The sequence below is a fragment of the Tyto alba genome, unplaced genomic scaffold (assembly GCF_018691265.1).
Source record: "Tyto alba isolate M040663 unplaced genomic scaffold, T.alba_DEE_v4.0 Super-Scaffold_1000006, whole genome shotgun sequence".
NCBI classification, from domain to species: Eukaryota; Metazoa; Chordata; class Aves; order Strigiformes; family Tytonidae; genus Tyto; species Tyto alba.
Window position 1 is genome coordinate 24,359,634 of NW_024881272.1, and position 20,120 is coordinate 24,379,753.

The window sequence follows — 20,120 nt, forward strand, 5'->3', positions numbered from 1 at the left end:
GGTCCATCTCGTGGCAGGGCCATGCTTTTGAAGTTTCCATTGACAAAGAATCCCATTTGCCTTGAGCGAGGGGATTAAACTGGGACTGGAGCGTCGTTCTATGTAAAAGAGATCAATCGTCCCCTGTCACCACATGGATCTTTTCCTTTTGCCCGTCACGTCTGGGGCTAAGAACATTAACTTCAAGAAGCCAAGAGAGCAGGGAGGGAGAGGGTGAAATCAGGAAATCTTTCATTCCCTTCTCAGAGAGCTTGAAAGCCTTTCAGCCCAGGAGGATTCATTATTTCTAGGTGGCTTTTGCTGGGCGACAAGTCCTGTGTGGCATGGAAAGGCACAGCACTGTCACCTTCACCTGAGCCTGGTATTAAAGGCTCCTTTGTAACTGGGAGGGCTGAGTAGGAGGGTGTTGGTAGATGAAGGCTGTTCTTTCCCTTTGTGCCCACTGAGTGTTTGCAACATGGCCTGGGAATAGCCCATCAGAATGTGAAGTCCCTCCAAGAAAGTTCTGTTGTGGACAAAACTGGGCCACTGGGCCACCCTTAACAGGGGTCCCAGGCAGAGGGATGGGGGACACACCCCCAGGGTGGGCTTGCAGCCCATTTCCAGGCACCCAGGCATCACTGGCGGTCTGGCAGGCACTGCCTGGGAAGACCTGGGGCCTGTGCCATGTCCCACTTCCCACCCTGGGCACCAGTGGAAGGGGTCGCGAGGACTGCAGGGACTGCCACAACATTTCCTGGCTGGTCCTTCTCCTGGTGCCAACAAAAGGGCCAGCAGCTCCAGCCACGCAGCAGCAGGAGAAAGGGGCTGCACCTCCCCATCCCTTGGGAGAATCCCCTGGCATCGTGGGCAGTGGCGTGGGCAGTGGCGGGCTGGTTCCACCCGGGGACATGGGAGCTGGGGTGGAGTGCAGGCTAGCAGTGTTACTTTTGTGGTCACCAGTGGCTTTGAGACCACTGTGGAACTCTTTTAGGACCTTTGCATACAGTATCAGTACCATCACTGTTTCTGTGCTGCCCTGAGGCTCTTCTCAGGGTACAGCTGAGGGCAGGGGATTTAACCCCGCTGTGCTCTGACTCCTGGCTCTGGTCCCATCCCTTCCCCACAGTTGCCCTGGCAATTGTCTCTCCTGGCAATAAAAGCCCAGATGTAAACCCATGTTCCTCACTTGCCACTTTCCTGCCCCTGCAGACCTGTCACTCACTGCACTGGGCCAATTTTCATGGTGATATGTCAAAGAAAATCCAATCACTCAACATGAGATGTGATGAATGCAGGATTATTGTATCAGGTTCTTCTATTATTGAAGCTGACAGAGGCAAGCAAGGGCTGTGAGCTGGGGGGCTCCGGCCAACATGTTTGCCCTTTGCCTGGGCTCTCTCTGCGGAGGCAGTGCTGAGGGGGAGGGCAGCTCCACAGAGTTCAGGATTCTCCCTTGCTTCGTATGAGAGACCAAGCCCAATCCATCGTGCCATGCCAGTGTGGACAAGCAGCCGCCAAACTGGTGTAATGAGCCTCAGGATGAGATTTCTACCCAACTCTGACTGCCACTTACTTAGGAAAGCTGGTGACAGCAAGCTGGGCTAGATGAAACACCAAGGGTGGGAAAACAGATTCTTCACCAAGGAGAAGTTTCAGCGTTGGTGAGAACAGATGCTTCACACCCATGGGAAGGGATGGAGGGTGTCCTTGCTCTTGCTGAGCTAGAGAGCGCAGCTCCATGGTCCCGTTCTCTGGTGTGGTTGTTTGCTAACCTTTCACTGTCTTCCTGGGTCACCATGGGGAAGCCCAACACCAGAGTCACTCAGGAGGACACTTTCTGAAGGTGTGTCCAAGTCAGCCATGCTCCAGAGCTCTGTGAGCCCAGAGGTTCCCTGCAGCACTCCCCAGCATGGCCAGAGCCTGTGTCTCTGGCAAATCAGGCAGCAGGGATGTCTTGCAGAAACATATGAGCAGCAGCACAGGCTCCGGCCAGGCTTGTGGCTGCCCAGGAGTCTGTACGTAGCCCTCAGCAGCATGAAATTCCCCTGGGCATCATTCCTGGTCTTCACACTCCCCCTCTCGCCTTGGCTGCCTCTTGCAAGGGGTTGCGCAGGAGAGGAGCACATGTTGGATTGAACCCGTGTTGGTGAGGTGTATGAGCAGTGTAAATCCAACTGTTCCCACTCTCTCTTGAGCAGCCAGCAGTAACTCTGGGAACCAGCAGCCCCAGGTCCTCGTAGCTACCTAAGAGCACTTCTTTACCACTGCCTGCCTGGCCCACGGCTCTCCCTCCATGAGCCATGATCTAGGTGGGATATCATCTCTGCCTAGAGAGATCTCAACCCCTAAATTTCAGGACATTAGCTGCAGACTGTTACCTGTCACCTACCAGGTGAACACTTATATCCCCTGTGGAAGTGGTGGTACTGGCCACTGAAGGGGAAAAGCAGGGCTCCATGAAGCATCCCAGCTCTCACGGCGGGTTCAGCACTGGTTTTCTGCTGCTGCTTGCTAATACATGACTGCAAATTGCCTTTCCCACTAACAGTCCAGTCCGTATGCTGGCTCCTGCTGCAAACAAACACTGACGTGAGCGGCCAGGAGCAAAATCCATCTCGTGCACCCAGCAGATGCTTGCGGCTGGTTTGTTTAGGTGTGCGCCCAGCTCCTCGGAGGGTGCCCGCAGGCAGGCAGCCAGCGCGCTGCTCCGAGACCTCCAGCAGAGCTGGGAACCAAGCCACAGTGCCAGAGCCCTTTGATTCCCCCACCCACCTCCGTGATTTTACAGCTTCACCGAGCAGTTTGAGAGAGAATTACAGCATCTAGAGGGAAATTTGACCACTAAAGCCCTCCAAGGAAAAAGAGCTTTGAAGCAAGCAAGATTTGGAGCCTTAAACCTTGACAGAATGTCTGTATTAAGCCCTTCCCAGCTGCCTCGCTCGAGATGAAATTTCTAGCACAATCATTTAACTTCTCCGTATCATGTCTGGTGCTAGGAACAGGGGATGGGTGTCAGGGCCCTGGGGTTTTAACTCCTTCTCTTGTGTCACTGACTCACTGCAGGGGTTGGAGAAGTCACTCACCGTATCTGTGCCCCCTTCCTCTGTAACTGTGATTTACAAGGAAAGATTAAAAAGCTAAATCTGAGTATTGTGGCAAAGCTATGGCCAAGATGGGGACACAAGAACAGCCCACAGATATGCGAAGGAGGGGAAATCGTGTAGGATGAACATTGGCTGGCCATGCTCCCTGCCAGTTTGGGGTGATGAATACCAGAGCCACTCCAAAAAAAATCTCTGCCAGGTTTTATTCCATAAAACAAATTACCCCATGAACAAACAAAGCCCCTCACTCCCCTTGGGCCAAACAGCTGTGCCCTCCCATTAGTCTGGGGGAAAACACTGTGTTAAGTAGGAGTGGAGAGGGATGTGGTCGCGGAGGGAAGCCGGACAGACTGGCAGACCCCGGCAGACCCTTGCCAGACCTCTTTCCCTCTCCATCCCCAGTGCGCCGACGGGCAGTCCTGCTGGAAGGGGCCCCTTTCCCCACCATGTAGCTGATGTCTCGCCCAAGAGGACCCAAAGCTCAATTGCAATCCCAGGTGTGACTGTAACATGCACAGAAATAAATCAGTAGCTCACATTTCTGTAAGCTTATTCTGCTTGTGGACCACTGGAATCTTTCAGTGAAGGCCAGAAGCTGCGGATATCATTATTTCTGTTCACTATTCACACGCTTCTCACATTTAAGCCTTTCATCCCCAGCTCCGTCCCACCTTTATCTCTGCCAGCTAAAAGCCACTAGATAATTTTACCTCTAACTTTCCCAGGAGCAAATGTGGACCCACCAAAAGCTTCTAGGAAGCTCAGCTCTAATAGTAGCATCTTTGTGTTAGGGATCCTCCAGCAATAACATAAAAAACGGCTAGCAGAGTTAAGGGGGGAAATCGCAGCAAGGCCTGGTATCACTCATTGCTTTCGGGTTACAGTTCCCAAGTGATAACAGCTATTAGCAACACTTTGACGGCTTCCCTACCGTGGAGGGGAGGGCAGGAGACAGAAAACATGTCAAGCCATCACCTCCATGTTAAGTGATAAGTACCTATTTAGAAGGCAGAGTTAAAGCTGAATGCATCAAGCAGGGAACACTTTGTGCCAAAATAAATAAAAAAAAAAAAAATAAAAAAAGGCCATATAGATACATAAAAAGCGGGGTTAGGGTATTTGTTCTGCTGACAGCAGCTGTGACGGATTGTTTAAGAAAAATAGACTCCCTGTGTTTTTCCAGGGCTATCAGAAAGCAGGAGTCCAGCACTTTAATACTCTCAAATGACTGGCCTTGAGAGGCAGCAGAATGTCAGCGGCACCGGCTGGGCTCTCCCGGCGCTGACACCTGCCCCGGCTGCCGGCGAGAGGCAGCGCTGAGGGCCGGGGGGCAGCGCATCCAGGCAATTTCCATCCATTTCCTCGGGGCCCACGGCTTCACCCTGACACCCTCACGCTGCCCCGGGGGGGCCAGGAGCCGGCAGCGTGTTGGCACGCGTGCCCTTGCCCGCGTCCGTCGCCTCGGAGCTGCCCACGGCTCCTCCGCCCGAGCAGGGAGCAGCAGGTCCCGAGAGCAGTGGGCTGGGATCACCGCGGCGGGCACACCGGCCGCATGATGCGCAGCCCGTTCGTGCCGAGACTGCCCCTCTGCTTATATACGTAAACTATATGTTGTTCCTAACGGCAGTGAGGCCGACAGAACATTTGCAGGCGCCGCGGCCCATCCCTGCAGCATCGCGGAGGGCGTCGGGAGCTACCAGGGTGCGACCCCGCGGCGTGAGCAAGGCTTACTTGGCCTCTGCTTCCTGGGGTGCCACATCCCCGGGGGGAGCCCGGATCCACGGACACAGGCGGGTAAAGCCGTACATCCAGATGTGTCCCTTCCCCGTGGCATGGCACAGCTGGGCTCCAAGGGGTAGGAAGGAACCGCCGAGCAGGGCCATGGCTGCCCAGCACGGCAGGAGGGGCAGGAGGAAGGAGGGAGTACAGGGCTTGGACAAGATTGATGGCCTCGTTGCCATTAAGAAAAAAATTAGCCGGTGGCGGCTATCATATTAAAGGGTGAAGAAGCCGTGAATTATTTTCTTAAAGATCTTATCACTTACAATGATAATTTTACCTTCCAAAAGGCCACTTTTAATGAGGCAAGCCAGGCAAAAAGTCATGATTTAATGCCAGATTTTTTTTTCCAAACACATTTTACTGCTTTTTTGTCCATGTTTAAAAAGCGCTGGTGACCTTTTTTTATTTAGCTTGCCCCAGGTGTAATGCTCAGGCTGATCCTCTCAGGGTTTATAACCTCCGCAGAGAGTGCCTTTACCCAATGGAGAGATGATTTAAAGGCAAGGGAGAAATATGAGGCTGCACGGCCACTTGCACAAGGCCCTTGCTCCATCTTTGACGCTGGGAGTGTGGTTTGCCAGGGGAGCAGGGACCGGGGAGGGAGGAAGGTGCTCTCGCCCCGATAGCCCCACTCAGATGCACCTTGAAGGGGAGTTGGGCTGAACTAGCAACCAGGCGAGTAGGAGCTAGCTGGTGGCCCCTCCCCAGGGGGAAAAGGGACATCTCAGCATCAAGGCTTGTTCCTGTCTGCACGCAGAGCACCCAGGGCCACGTTTTTGGGGTGGGATGCCAGAATGTGGGTCTTTCTTGCAGGCTGGGCATGCACAAAGGAGGGCAGGTGTAAAACTGCCTTTTCCCTCCGCAGCCATCTTCCCAGGTGCCAGTCGAGAAAGGGATGGGGATCGTACTGCTGCCCCTTCCCCGCTTGCCAGTACCCAGGTGGGAGTGGGCAGTGTGGGTGCAGAGGGCAGCAAATCCTCAGCTTGCCATGCTGTGGCCATGCATCCTCACTGCTTAGCCATTGGGTAATGGCCCCAACACAACGATTTGGGAAAAAAAGAGGCCAAAATTGGGATGTCAGCGAGGCTGGCCTAATGCAGAAATGAAAGTCACCCTGATGGCAAGTGCCTTTCCTAATCCCTTAGCTCCTGAGCCTGCACCCCTGCCTGCTCCCACAGCTGCCTGAAAGGCAAAGTGTGGCATGGCGCACAGAAATGAGAAAAACAAATGAAGTCAAGTTTCCTAAGAGTGAAGGGGAAGTGTGACTTGGCATCTCTAACGCTGTGTTTAACATGCCGGCGAGGTATTTAGAATTGAAGTGCTTGCACACAATTTAAAAATAGACAGTTTATTAATCTAAACTGCAAGTGTATGTAGAAGAGGCCTCAAGATTGACATCTTTGGGATTAGTTTAGCCCTTCGTTTTTCCAGAGGTCATCGCCATGGTGCTCAGGAGGTTTGTGGAATAAATGGGGCCAGCATTCTTCCTGGGACCACACGCTAAAAACTAATACATAACGTTTAATTTACTGTCTCCATAGCTAGCCCAACCATTTTTCACATAATAATATTGGATTAGAGCTACCAGAAGCTGAGGGGGGAGCTGGAGGCGGGGAGGGTTTGTCTGTCTGTCGCCAAGGAATGGCGAGATGGGTATTTCTCCCCTTCTCCAGAATACATTGGAAGACAAAACAGATTTAACCCTCTGAGCTCCAGGGTGCTTGACTCATTAGAGGAGGGGAAGGGCATTAACACAGCTGAAATCAGGGCTGTTGTTCTGGGTCACACCACACCTGAAAGCTTTGAGCCCCATTCCTCTGTTTTATAGGACATGTGCAATCTTGCTTCTTCAAAAATGGTTCTCATTCTCCATTTAGAAAACAAAGAAACCAAACAGCAGGAGGAGCTTGGGGTCTGCACTCTGCAGATATTCTCCTGGTGGCTTCGCATAGTTATCTGAGGGCTTCTCCAGAAATAAATGAGCTGCTTACCAAAAGCCATCATCAGTAGGGTTCAGCCAACATGTGAGGCCGGAGAGCCCCCCCTGCTCTGCCCGTCTCTCCCCTGGGAAGCGGAGGCTGGTCTCTTGGGGCAGCCCTCACTGGGTGCCCCCATCCCCGTGGGCTCCCACCGGCCCTCCCAGCACCTGGCATCCCGGCTGGGCTGAGCCAAGCAGCGTGCCAGCTCCAAGATGTGGTCAGCACAGCCCCCGGCATCGGTGGAGGAGCCGTGCCTGGGGAGATAACTGAGCACCCCAGCAAGTAACTCCCTCATGACCCCTTTCAAGATGTCACATCTCTGCACGGCCAGTAGAGCCATGCTTTAGGGCAGAGACTTGTGGTGCTGGCAGGGATGTGGCTCTTGCTCTCGCGGCAAGGCTGACAGCTCATGCCCGTGGGGCTGAACCCAGCATCCCAAATGCTCCTCCGCCGCCTCCATCCCAAGCCTGCCCTCCCTCCATGCCCATGCCAACCGCGCTGCCATGCTTTTCTCTCCGGGAGATCTGTCTGAGCCCGGGGGGAACACATCCTGCTGACTGAACCAATTTGTAGGCTGAGTAATTTTTCCACTTGCTCATATCTTTCCAAAAAATGCACATTTTTTCACGTTTCATTTCAGCCCAGAGGCAAATGTTTCTGGAATACTTGCCTTTCTCCAAGGTATTATGCTTTTTAATAATGTTGTCACCACACTTGACCTGTCCAATTCAGATGATATCTACACTTCCCTTCGCAAACATACACATCTCCAAGCAGTCATTTATTGTCGAATCTTGCCAGCTGATTCTCAGAAACAAACATCTGGAGAGCTGCATTTCCAGTGTACATTTTTTTACAATGCATTGGGCTATATTTAGCCTAGCTTAGCTAATTTATATTTTTAATTAGAATTTTAAATTGCATTTTTCCCTCAAACTCTTCTAATAATAAAGTTCACTGGCAACTCCGTGTACATTTTTTTTAGATACTGTCAAACTCCTGCAGTAATTTTCCCGCTAGAGTTCACTGTGTGTAGAATTTAGACTTACCTACTATTGACTTGAAGTTTATCAGTGATTTCTTAGGTCTCAAATATCACTGATCTTTTTAACCTTCTAAAAGGCCCTTTTTTTCTGTGCTACTTATTAAAATAAATAGCATCATTACAGAAGGAAGAGGTAGTTGTGCTGCAAAGGTGCTGAGAGCTTTAGTGCGGTTTACAAAGCTATTGAGAGATTTAGTGGCTCTTAGAGCGATGGGTGAGGGCACGTAAGCACTGCTCCACATCAGCACGTTTTCGCCTCTTACCGTGTGAATTTCTGGTGTGGACCTCATGCATCATTTCCAGCAGGGATTGGTTCTGCCCCCAGCCACCAGACCTGGGGACAAAATGACCATCCCTTTGTTACCTGATGCATTTGCCCTTTGCTAGAGCCTGCAGCCCGGTCCCCTCATGGGGCAGGGCCCCACAGGAAGCGCAGAGCCAGCCCCACAGCCCATCAGTCCAGCCCAGCACAGCCCCACATCCCGGCAGACGTTCTCCGTGGCTTTGAGGACAGCTTAGCGAAGGGCAGAGAGCTCGGCAACGCTCACAGCATGAATTTCTCCTCTCTCTTGCAGTCAATTTTGTTGTCGGCCTCAATCAAGCGGGAAGGAGATTCTCCGACAGCATCACCCCACTCCTCAGATGACATCCATCACTCGGACAGATACCAGGTAAGCAGGCGGATGCCGTCGCTGGTCTCAGCCTTAAGCAGGGAGCCAGCTCGCCCCAGTGCCTGCAGCTCTGTGTGTGAGAGCCCGGCTCTCAGCTGTGCACCTCTGCCCCAGCTCACCCACCTGCAGCAGGGGGACGTGAGCACTTGGTCCCTCACACAGCTACGAAGGTGTGCTTTTGTCTGCAGCGTCCTCCCAGCTCTGACTTTAAACCACAGCCATGCAAAACTGCTTTAAATCTTTGTAGATGTTTCTGTTGCATTATATTCATCATTTTGGTTGTTGCCATGACTATGTTTGCCATTACTTACCCTGCACCACCAGGAAACTTTCAGAGAAGTGACTTTTTTTGTAGAACAGTGAATGTTGTCAGCCAGCAGCTGGCCAAAATTCTTCATTTCACTGGTGTGCCACTGCCCAGCAAACTGACTCGCGACTCTCACCCAAAACAGAAATGGTTTTGGACCATCCATAGCCATGCTAATATGTTTTATAAAACACCCTCTGCCCAGAGGAGCAGCAGGTCTTGACTTGTGGAGCAGTGAGTAAGAGTTGAGGAAGATGGAGCAAGAAAAAAAGAGAAAGGCAGCAGCACAAGTACAGCTTTGTTTGTTGTAAGTCTGTCCTTATTTTTGGGGCAGGCAGGCACACTTGACTCTGACTCAACACACATTCAAACTGTTTGGCTACAAGCCTGCGCTCAGCCAAGTAAGCTCTGAAAAGCAGCAGATAAATTAATGGTGGTCTTTAGCGCAGACCCAAGCGTGTCCGTACCCTCTGTGTGGACCTATCACCCTGTATCCTGCAGTGCTCTGCCACGATACCCTGTGCCCAGGGTCGGGCAGACGCTTCCTGCATCAGCCATCTCGCGTGTGCCAGGTCTGCGTTTGGATCTGCATGGGGAGAGGCTGATGACCAGTGCTGGGTGTCTAACCAAGGAGCTTCAGTTAAAGTGTGAGTTAAAGATAGGTCCTGTTAGTAGCAGATCCGTACATTTGTTGCCCATTATTCTTTTCTGTGTCCTATTTATCGGTTATATTATCAAATACAGACCTCCATTGTTTGCTACATATTCCCATGTAGCCTTCAGTTATAACCTGATGTGACATCACAAGTCACTTTAGCCTTGTATGAACAATGAGACCTCATGCGAAGTAAGAGAAGCAAAACCCTGCAGAAGATACAGAAAACCCTGATACAGGTAATCCCACTCCTTTCTGCCAGTTAAGGCTAATAAATAAATCATGTTCCTTCCAAAAGGGCATGGAAGAGACTTTTGCTGTGGGCCCCTTTGTTGCAGAACACCCCTCCCTTCCCACTTGAGATTTCAGTCTCTGTGACATTGGTGGTCCCCTGCAGTCCTCTGTCCCTATAAATTTTTATTATGTCATACTTGAGGACAAATATTCTCAGCAGAAGCCCCCTCTGTGGGCCGAGTCTAGCTAGTCTCTAACGTATTTTAAGTTTGTGAGTGTATTTTATGGAGGGTTGCAGCCCTTAATGCAAATGTGTAATGGGAGTTGTAAGTCTGCACTGCAGCGGGAACAGACCTCTGGGGCCTGATTTTCATTTATGCTTGTGCTGGCTGCGTTATGCTGCTCCACCAGTGTAAGGGGATCTCAGAGTGGGTGCCAGGGTTGTGTAAAGCCTCAGTGTATCTTTAATAAAGCCACAATATGAATGAGAATTCAGCCTTCCTGGCTTACCAAGGGAAATGCTCAGGAAGCAGAGCAGAAGACTCTCATGGTGGTGTCTATAAGGGCTGCAAAATTTAGCATTTTTAAAAAAAAATTGTGTTATCTGTGATCTAACCGTGAATATGCAGTGTATTAGTAACATGCTAGAACACGAGTTATTGGCATGTAGGTTTTCAGAATTCCTGTGGCTCGGCTTTCTTAGGCTTCATGCTGATTTGCCATGGGGATATTTAGGGAAGAAGGAGATTTATGAATAGGAGTGCTACAGGAATACGGGCTTGCACAGCGCCTGGACTGTGTGCTTTGCTCCCTGAGAGGGAGCTGCAGTGGAGGCGGTGGGGTGGCTCTGAGACGTGGGGAGGGGGGATCCCCTTGCCTCCCCTGTGCCAAGCCTGGTTGCTGGAGCTTGGTACGTGGACACTGATCGGACCAAGATGGTGGCAGCTGGTGTTGTGCAGGACCTTGTGATTTGGTCAGTGGTGGGTGCTCCTCTTAGATACACTGTGTTCTGTCAGCCAGGGCTTTTCCTGTGCTCTGAGTAAAAATAAAGCCATTTTAGTTAGATTTAGACACAACCCTGAATCCCCAGTGGAAAAATCAACAGCAAATTATAAGTCATTCACCATACTGCAAAGATAACATTTTAGGCTCGGAGGGAGACCACCTTGCGTGAGTCAGCTGAGCCCACGGAATATTTGTGACTGAATAACATGTGGAGTAAGTATAACTGAAATCCTTGTCCAGGAAAGGTTTACCTCCCTCCACCTGAGCTCAGCAGTGACCATGCCTCCTGAAAGACAGCTTAATTAATTAGAAGGGTAAAACCAACAATCGGCAGCTTTGATTTTGTAAATAAGCACATGTATGAAAATGCAGCTGCAGCGTGCAGACAGAGCTGGGATGTACGACACAGGTCAGCGCCGCGCAAAGCTTACCAGCCAGCACCTGAACTTCCTAACTGCCCATCATCTTTTGATATGGCAAAACATACCAGGGTTTTCTTTGTTTTCCCTCTGAAGAAGGAGCAGCAGGTTGTCAGGTGCCAGAGCGGGGACCCAACACGTAGGTTTGATTCCGAGAAACAAAGTCCCAGGAGTCTGCAGAGGGAAAGACAAATGGGAGTTGTCTATGTAGGAGCCAGTGCTGCCCAATGTCTAGCCCCTACCGCTGCCTTACCCGCAGGCCGGCCCACTGGGGCCCCTATCGCCACGGTGGGGCAGACATGGGGAATAAACCCAGGTCCGGTTGCCCAGGTTTGCTGAAGGGCAGAAGGGAACAGAGCAGGGAAAGGGCGGCGGCAGGAGGCAGCGCTGGGGGCTGCGCGGCGGGGCTGGGGCTGGGCATGGGCGGCAAGGACCCCCACTGGCCATGTGCCTTCGGGTCCCGGTGCCCCTTGGGCCCTGATTGGGCAGGTGCCCTCGGGCCCCTATGGCCCCCCATCTCCGATTGGACAAGGAAAGTTGGAGAGTGGTTGGCCCCTGGCGCCTGATTGGCCAGCACCTTTGGGTACTAGTTGGACCCAGGGCTCTGATTGGCCAGTGGTGTTGGGCCTAAGGGATGGCTCAGTCCCTATTGGGCAAGGAAGCCTGCTTCCAGTGGCTCCTGGGCTCTGATTGGCCATCTGTCCCTGGGTGCCAGTTGCCTCTAGGCCCTGATTGGCCACGTGCCCTCGGACGCCAGCAGCTTCTGATTTCTGATTGGCCAGGCACTCGGGCCGCCGCTACCCCTGATCCCTGATTGGTCAGGAGCCCCTGGGTGCCAGACGTCCTGGGGCCCTGATTGGCCAGGGATCTCCGGGCCCTGCTGCCGCCTGTCGGTTGCCATGGGAACTTCCTCCTCCCGCGCTTCTCCCCGCCAGTTTCCTGGCGAACTTTCACCCTCTCGGCGGCGGGTCACATGACCGGGGCCAACATGGCGGCGGCCGCTGGGGGCTGATCGGCGGCGCCTGCCGGGCCGCGCCGTATCCACCCGCATCCCGGGCCGCGCGGGGGGGTCCGCCCCGGGGCCCGCCGCCCCGCTGCCCCGCCGGCCGCCCGCGGCTATGCAGAGCGGCAGGAGGGGGCCCGGCGGCGGGGGCCGGGAAGAGGTGGGTGCGTTGTCCCGGTGATGCGCGGGACGGTGTGAGGAGGGGGGGGGGGGGGGGCTGGTTCGGGCCTTGTTTACCGGCGGGGGGTGAGGTGTTTCCATCCGGCGCCCGCGGGCTCTGACACCTCTCCGCTCTTGTCTTCCCTCTGCAGACCTTCCTGCGGGTGCGAGCGAACCGGCAGACCCGGCTGAACGGTGAGTGCGGCGCCCCGGGCTGCCCCCGCCCCGCCGGGCCTCCTCCCGCGCCTCCTCCTTCCCGGAAAACTTCCCAGAGTTGAGCCGAGTCGTGTAAACCCACCCCCCCGCCTCCTTCCCCTCCTCCCGCAGGCCGGGCACCGCGACGTGCCGCCCCCCCGGGCCTCGGCGTGCGGTCGGGCTGGGCTGAGCCCCCCGCGCTCGGCCCCGGCGGGAGGCAGCTCCCGCCGCTGGGATCCCGCCAGCGGGTTTAGAAGCAGGCCCTGAACCCGGTGTTTTTCGGTTCTGGGGCCAGGCTGCTGTGCTCTCACGGCTCACATGGCAGGATCTTGCAGTAAACTTTTAAGCCAGCAGTCTGAGCGTCCGTGAATCTGACGTCATGTTTTGTGTTGTGGTTTGGTGGTTTTGTTTGGGTTTTTTTTTTTTTTTTTCTTCCTCTCAAACCCATAGATGCTGGTGCATTATTCTTTTATTCTTGTGTTGATGGGTGTACCTAACAACGAGTAAACAAGTATTTCCAGTGAAAAGTGTCTTGGTATTTAAAAAACAAATCAGAGGTCACTTTATTTCAGAAAGTCCTATCTCTGTGTTTGTAAACCAGAAGAAAGCTGCAACTATACTTTTTTTTTTTTTTTTTTTTTTTTGCTTAAGCTGAGGAAGTTGAAACTCTTTTCCCAAAGTTCAGAGAAGTCAGAACTCACCATTTAAATAACAACAATATTGTGTTATCTGATTTTTTTATTGCTTTTAGCTGCTCTAGTATGTACCATTTAGTCAAAATTTGGTTGTTCCGGCTATTGGGAGGCTTGTTAATTTTGAGCTTCCTGCTGTGATAGTTTGAGATAACACCAGTAACATTCTGCTGATGCAGTTTATTTAGAAGAAAATAGAGATACTTCAGCAGAATAGCAAAAGGCTTTAGAGTGTACTGATAGCAAAACAGTTTGCTTGAATTTGAAGTATTACATCTTTAGCATAGTCTTAAGCAAATAGAAGTGCTGTTAAGCTACTGACCTGGTATCTTTCATAAGTTATAACTGAATTCAGAACTAGCTTGCAGATTTTTAAATATCAACCCAGAGGGCCAAAAACCTGTGAACTCTTGAAAGCCTGTTGAGTCATACAACAAAGAGCTGAGTTGCTTTGCATCAGCCTCAGGTAACTGCTGGCAGGTATGCTCACAACTGCTCTCCAAGATGAGTGCAGGGAGCTGCTGGGCTGGCGGGCAGCCCCCTTTCCTGAAACAGGGACTTCAACACCGAGGTGTTGCTCTGCAGTGACTTCCTTGTGTGACAGAGGTCTCCAGAGTCAGTAATGTCAAACTATCGGTTTTGGATGGCTGGGGCTAGGTTCCTACCTTCTACCTTTTTTCAGGCTAATGTTCGGTTACCTTATTTTAATTTAAAAAACGAAAAAAAAAAAAGTCTGAGCCAGGTTTGTGAGGTTGTTCTTGCTGTTGAGTCCTTTAGTATGAATGAAAGCTCCTGATGACAGCATGCTCTGCTAAACTGGCTCATTAGTGCTTTTTATTTTTGCCATTGGCCTGAAGTAGGGCTGCACCACAGTCCGTGTAGACTGCGATCTAGGAACTCCTCTTGGGCCCTGTTCTTGGATGTTTTTGTGAACCTATACTTATCGTCCAGAGGGAGGCTGCCAGTTTTGTACAGCATTTGCACTGTTTTTGCTGAACCCTTTACTCGTATATACCTTTTGGGCTACAGTGAGCAAAACAGCCATGTACCAGGTGAGGGTATTTGGTTAATTTATATAATGCCCTTATAATGCTGGTATTTTCTGTACACCCTAACAGTACTTGGTCCAGACATTAGGGAGCTGCCTGCAGAAATATTAGCTGAAGTGCTTTGCCTTTGGGCCACAAAGAAGGTCAGACTAGATCAGAACTGGTTCCTTCTGACCTTAGCTATTTATGACTGATTACTACTGTTCCCAGAACATCACCTGAACCAGTGGTGCCTGGTTCACTCCTATGCTGTCAGATTGGTGTCCAGGTGGACTGCTGGGTAGGTTCTACTGCTCCTTTCTATGCATGTGACTTTATGTTTGTAACCACTGAACTCAACCTGCTTTCTTGTTCCCTCCTCCGCGTTAGTTTGCACTAAAATAACTTTGTGGTATTCATACGCTTTGCCACATTATTGTTAAACAGTTATTTAAGCAGCATTGCTTCAGATAAAGAACACTTGAGTGCTTTGGGGAAGAAAAAATGCTTATTTGTCTTGTGTTTTAATGAGCTTCTAATCAGTCACACAACTTTATAGCTTTCTCTATGAGAACTGTTTCCTTATCCCCATTAATTTACATTGACAGAAGTAATGTCAGACTTGTCCAAAGATACCCGGCTTTTTGTTTCATATTTTCATTGACACAGTAAAGAAACTTAAGATACAGAAAATGTAGTCTATCTGTTGAAGAAAAATCTATTTCATTTGTTTTTATTATGTTTTAAGTGTACTTTTCAGTATGCTTGTAATTAGTTTATCTTGATATCTCTGTCAAGCTTACCAGCTGAATTCCAGAATCTCTTCTGGTAACTCCTGCCATAGAAAGGGGCCCATGGCGTTTGCTCTTTTCCTGCATAGTCCTTGACTCAAATCTCAGCTGCCCAGGCTTTTTGTGCCTGAGTCCTGTCAGAACTCCTCAATGTGTTCCATCCTGTTGTGGTCACTTGGGAAACCACAAGAGCTAAGGAAAGAGAAGGTAGAGAAGGAGATGTCTTCTGTGAGCTGCTGCTGGCCTGCAGCATATTAGGTCCTGATAGTTACATGGTTCACAGGTACCCGACGGTCCAGAATTTTAATTCAGTAAGTCAAACCTTTGACTTAAATTGAACTGTAAGTAAGGTGAATGCATTTGCAAGCTCTGGAGCAGGAGATTAATGCTCTGTCTGTTGGACTCTCACTTGAGTGTATCTGAACTTGCTTGTCAGCCTCAGTGAGTTAATCCCGTACCTCTCACCTGTGCTAAACTCACTTTGCAGAGGTTGTGTCCTTGTGAACCCAGGAGTATGAGGTGCTGATTCTTGGTGAACCCAGGAGATAAAGAAGGCATTTCTTTAATTTGCCTTATTGTCAGTGTTGCCAAACTGGAAACTTTAAGCCACCCTGTAAACTGATGCTTATGGAGTTTAGCAGCTTAGATAGTCATTCAAAATTAGAGGCATGAAGTTATGGGTTAGTATATCAGACATGGATTCAGCAGGTTAAGTATGTGCCAACCTCAGAGAATAATGTCAGATTGAAGGTTGCTGAAAATCATCTGTGTGGAAGTTTGGCCATGCAAATGTGAAAGCCCCACCGAGACCCTTCTGTGAATTTGGCCCTTAATGTTCTCTCTGTCAGATGAAGAACAAATTGTACATAAGGTCTGAAACAGATTCATTCTTGACCATCTGTTTTCTTGCTTTAGTTTGGCTTTCTGTGCTCTGACGTTGCTGCCTTTGTTCCCTTAGATCAGATGCTCTTGGATAAGTTGATCATCCACAGAAGCTTTCTGTGATAGATCTAGCAAAAATAGGTATATGTGCTCCTGAAGACTCCTCTAGTAGATTTGCAGAGAGCAGGTGCTAACTCTTGTGCTTGGATATTTGATTTAAATTTAGGGGTGTTTGCAAAGTTGGCGTTCTCAGTAGAGTTGTAAAATAAGTTCTTGCAAAGCTCCTTTTGCACCTGCCTTAGAAGCTGATTCCTGTTTTGCTGGTGACCATAAGCTGCCTCTCTGGGCAGACCCCCATGGAGGTGGTCACCAGGCAGTTTGTTGTTCAACCAGGACCAGCATGTCCTGTGCTTTTGTAGCTGATGGGTGGGGGAGGAATAAAGCTAGATGATTTTCACTGGAAAGGAGACAAAAATGTTTCCACTTAATTTGATTGGCCTGCCATTGCAGGAGCTGCTAATGATGTCTGCATGGGACTCAGGGGACCATTCAAACTGGTGGAGGGAATCATAAGAGATATTGCTAGTAACTTAATCATCTCCTTTGGTGTTGTGGTAGAGGTTTGTATAGTGTCCACTGCTAGATGCTATGTAAGAGCACTTCTGAGGTAATTAGTGCCCTGTCCTGAAGGTGAATTTTTGCTCGGGGAGGAGAGTACCGATGAAAACTAAAATCCATTAGCTTTTCTCTCAGGAAGCTCTGCTGGGCTAGAGAATAACATGATCTTTAGGTATTAATAAGGTTTAGCCTTGATGGGGAGAGCCCATTGTAAGAAAATACCCATGGTCTCTTCCGCCCATAAGGCAGCAGTGGTGGCTGGCTCCTCTCCACACCCGTGGGAGGGCAGGGGTCACTGTACCCTCAGCAGTAGAGGCTTTGTCAAGTGCAATTTGGCTTCTCCTCTAGTGCAAGCAGCTTCTCACATTGTGTAGTCCCCAAAGACCCTGTATTAGGAAGGGGAAGAACAGCTCCCTTACCCAGCACAGCTCCTAAGTCAAATCAGAGACTGTAACTGAGACCCTGGCCCCTGCAGAGGGTCCCAGTTCAGGCTTAACCTCCATGTGCTACTTTTCTGATTCGTATGCTGTGGTGACTTAAACTCCCTGGGTGTCTGATGGTTTGGGGTAACCTGAGGGAGAACGTGCACATGCATCAGGAGCAGTGGGTAGGCGAATGTACGTCTGCTAAGGGTGAGGCCTCAAGGGTGCTGGAAGCCCTCTGATGGCCTAATAATAACTATTAATGCTAATAAAAATTAGTGGACTCCTCACCTCCTGGCAGAAGTCTGGAAAATAGCTATGGAGTCTTTATTCAGTCAGAGATAAGAATGGGTCAGCCTTGTGCAAAATCCTTCCCTGAGCTGTGTCCTCTTCTTGCATCCAGTCCTCCACTGGCTGCATTTTTATTTTCCTGAATTATGAGAGGGAATGGCTTTTCTTTTTTTCTCCCTCTCCCATGCTCCTGCGACAGGAGGGAGGGGGAGAGGGATTAGTGAGCTAATTAGAAATGATCGCATCTATCAACACTAATTAACAATCCTGTGGTCTCACTTGTGTGTTCTTTTGAGCTGCTCCCCTTTGGGACAGCACCACAATCACCCCCTGCCTTTGGGGCCGCTCTGGCCCTTCTGTGCTGATTGGAAGTGATAGCCAGGCTGCGTGTCATGTCAGGTGGGGACAGCGCGGCTCGGGGATGTGCTTTTGAGGCTGTGGCATTCCCTTCCCCTTCCTGCAGTCACCAGGGGCACCCTCGGCCTCCGTGGGCACCACACTGCCGCCGTTAATGACCACAGAATGACAATGGCAGCGGGATTTGGTTTCAACACCTCTTTCTTCCAGTGGCTTTTTCACTCGTGGCACTAGAACTTAAAGGGCTGCTTCTTGGCAGAGCTACATGAGCCAAGGTAGGGGCTGTCTGCTGAGTCTCCCATGGAGCTGGAGCAGAGTGAGGTTGTGTTCCCAGCTCTGCACTAACATTTCAACAGCAGATCAGGTGCTTGTTCTGGCAAAATGGCCCCAAGATTTTATCAGTGCAAGACCTAAAACAAGTTGTCCTCATTTTATCACTATTACAGTGCATGGACTATAGGATGGCAGTAAAAAAGTTAAAAATACTAATGAGCTTGCCAGGCAGACCTGACTTAGCTTAATTGATTGGCCACTGGGAGTCCTACCAGAATAATTAAACTGCTCCTTCCCTATATTTCCCTGTTTGAAACCAGGATGAGGTAAGAGAAGGGTGTGTCATGTCCGATTCCAGCCTCCTCCTCTATATTGTGCTGGCCCCACAGAGCTAGTGATGCAAGGAAAGAGCATCCTAAACTTCTACAAAAGAGCCATACTGGGTGATACAGGTATTCACTAAACCAGACCTTCAGAAGTCTCTTGTGCAGTGAAGTACAAACCAGAAATAGCATGGCTTAACTCGGACTACTTCTGTAACAGGGCTGGATGATGTTGAAGGAGGAGGAGGGATAGCATTTTGGGGTTCAGGGAGGGGACAGAAATGGTGAAGACATGTTGGGAGTCATTGTTTTATTTAAAAGTGGAACACATTTGGGCACAATGAAATTAGCAATAACACTTCATGATGTTTGCTTCTGTATTGACTGGAAGTCAAGTGCTTTATCTTCTGGAGTGGATACTGACAGTATGGGTAAAATAATAGATTTAAGCAGACAAATTTGAAGGGAAACTTAAAAAACCCCACTAGGAATACTGAAGTACATGGAGAGGCAGGTGGGCTATGGAGCTGTCACTGTGGTATACCCAACACAGGAGAGGGTTGTGGAGCTTCAGTAAATAAAATTTAGACAAGCAATGAAAGTGGTGTGCATTTACTTGAGAGTCTCTATTGTTCAAAGTGCCAGGTATCAAAAACACTCTTGTTTTGGTCTCAGGGTGCTGTCTCTTATTCTAGGAATGTCACATTTGCAAAATCCTTTTCATGATGCTGGGAGTGGAGATTTATTTTGCAGGGAGTTTTCCCACAAATCTGTCTCATTCAGTGAGGAAAAGCAATGCCCAGGGAATAATTTGAAGCCTTCTTAATCCTGGAGTATCAGAGAGTGTAAGGGATCAGAATGCTCCCTAGTTCTGGATTGTGGGAAAGTATATCCTAACTTGGAGAGTCCTGAGTCCAGGGAAGCCAACAAGAAAGCCTTGAAAAAGGCCTTTCAGGTCTGTGTTGGTGTGTTCAGCTGAAACTTTATGATTCATTTGGTGATGTGCCTGCACTAAACTGATGCACTTTAGAAAACAGTTGACAGAAACTTTCCTTTACCCTGGTCCTTCTCTTCCTGGCATTCCAGCAGCTTTCTCTGACTTCTTGGCTGCAGGGAGCTGTTGATCGCACAGTATTCAGGCACGAAGGCTTTCAGAGCATGCTGCAGTGCTCACAAAGTCAGTAATGATTTCTGAGTAATGCAGCTTTTTGGTGGTGTCATCTCTCATTATCACATGGACTTTCCTTGGGCTTTTCCTTGTCTCTCATTCAGAATTTTGACCTTCCTTATTAATTAAACAGTGACTTTCCTGCAGCCAGTGATTGAGTTATTTGGTAATACCTGCCTAAAGCCATCATAATAAAGGATAGAAGTTCTTTTTAATGCAAATGATTTGGTTCCAGATGTTTTGATCACATTAAATGATGGCTCAAATTAACCAGAGATTAGATTAAGCAACAGGCTACCTTGTCTGCTTCTTCTAATCATCATGATTCCTAACATGTTTGTTTCCTGCAGTGTGCCCTCAAGAAGGCAGTGTAGCCCCCAGTTTTCCTCTATGTGAAAATAGTGGAATAAAAATAACAGAGAGCCAGAAGCAATCTAGCATGGGTGCTGCATTTTTCACAGCAAAGATCTTTATTTTCTGTAAACATTGCCTGCTACCAAGATGCTGCTCTGGCTTGTTGGTGATGTTCTGGGAAGGAATTAGAGTGTACAGGAGACTTTGTGGTCCTGGAAGTGACACATAGCTTGTCCAAGGCTTTTTGGGTGCTACACCATCCTTCTATGATCTAAGCAAGTTTTTGTGTAGGGAATGGATGTGTTAGTGGATGGGTCTTGGACGTAGAAGGCAAAATCCAGAGCAGGATTCAGTGGCTTGATCACTCAACTTTGAAGACAA

General features: G+C 49.7%; 1 protein-coding gene across 8 annotated transcripts in view; it reads left to right on the forward strand.

Annotated features, from left to right (window-relative positions):
• RNF220 (ring finger protein 220) overlaps positions 1 to 20,120 on the forward strand; it is a 231,996-nt gene that overhangs the window by 160,347 nt on the left and 51,529 nt on the right. For 7 of the 8 annotated variants that reach the window (XM_042803079.1, XM_033000379.2, XM_042803108.1 and 4 more), the window contains 2 exons: positions 8,468 to 8,563; positions 12,498 to 12,540. In XM_042803079.1, the coding sequence (XP_042659013.1) occupies positions 8,468 to 8,563; positions 12,498 to 12,540 (139 nt within the window). Of the gene's footprint in view, positions 1 to 8,467; positions 8,564 to 12,136; positions 12,347 to 12,497; positions 12,541 to 20,120 lie in introns of those variants that run through there. The other variant, XM_033000384.2, reaches the window with a different exon arrangement.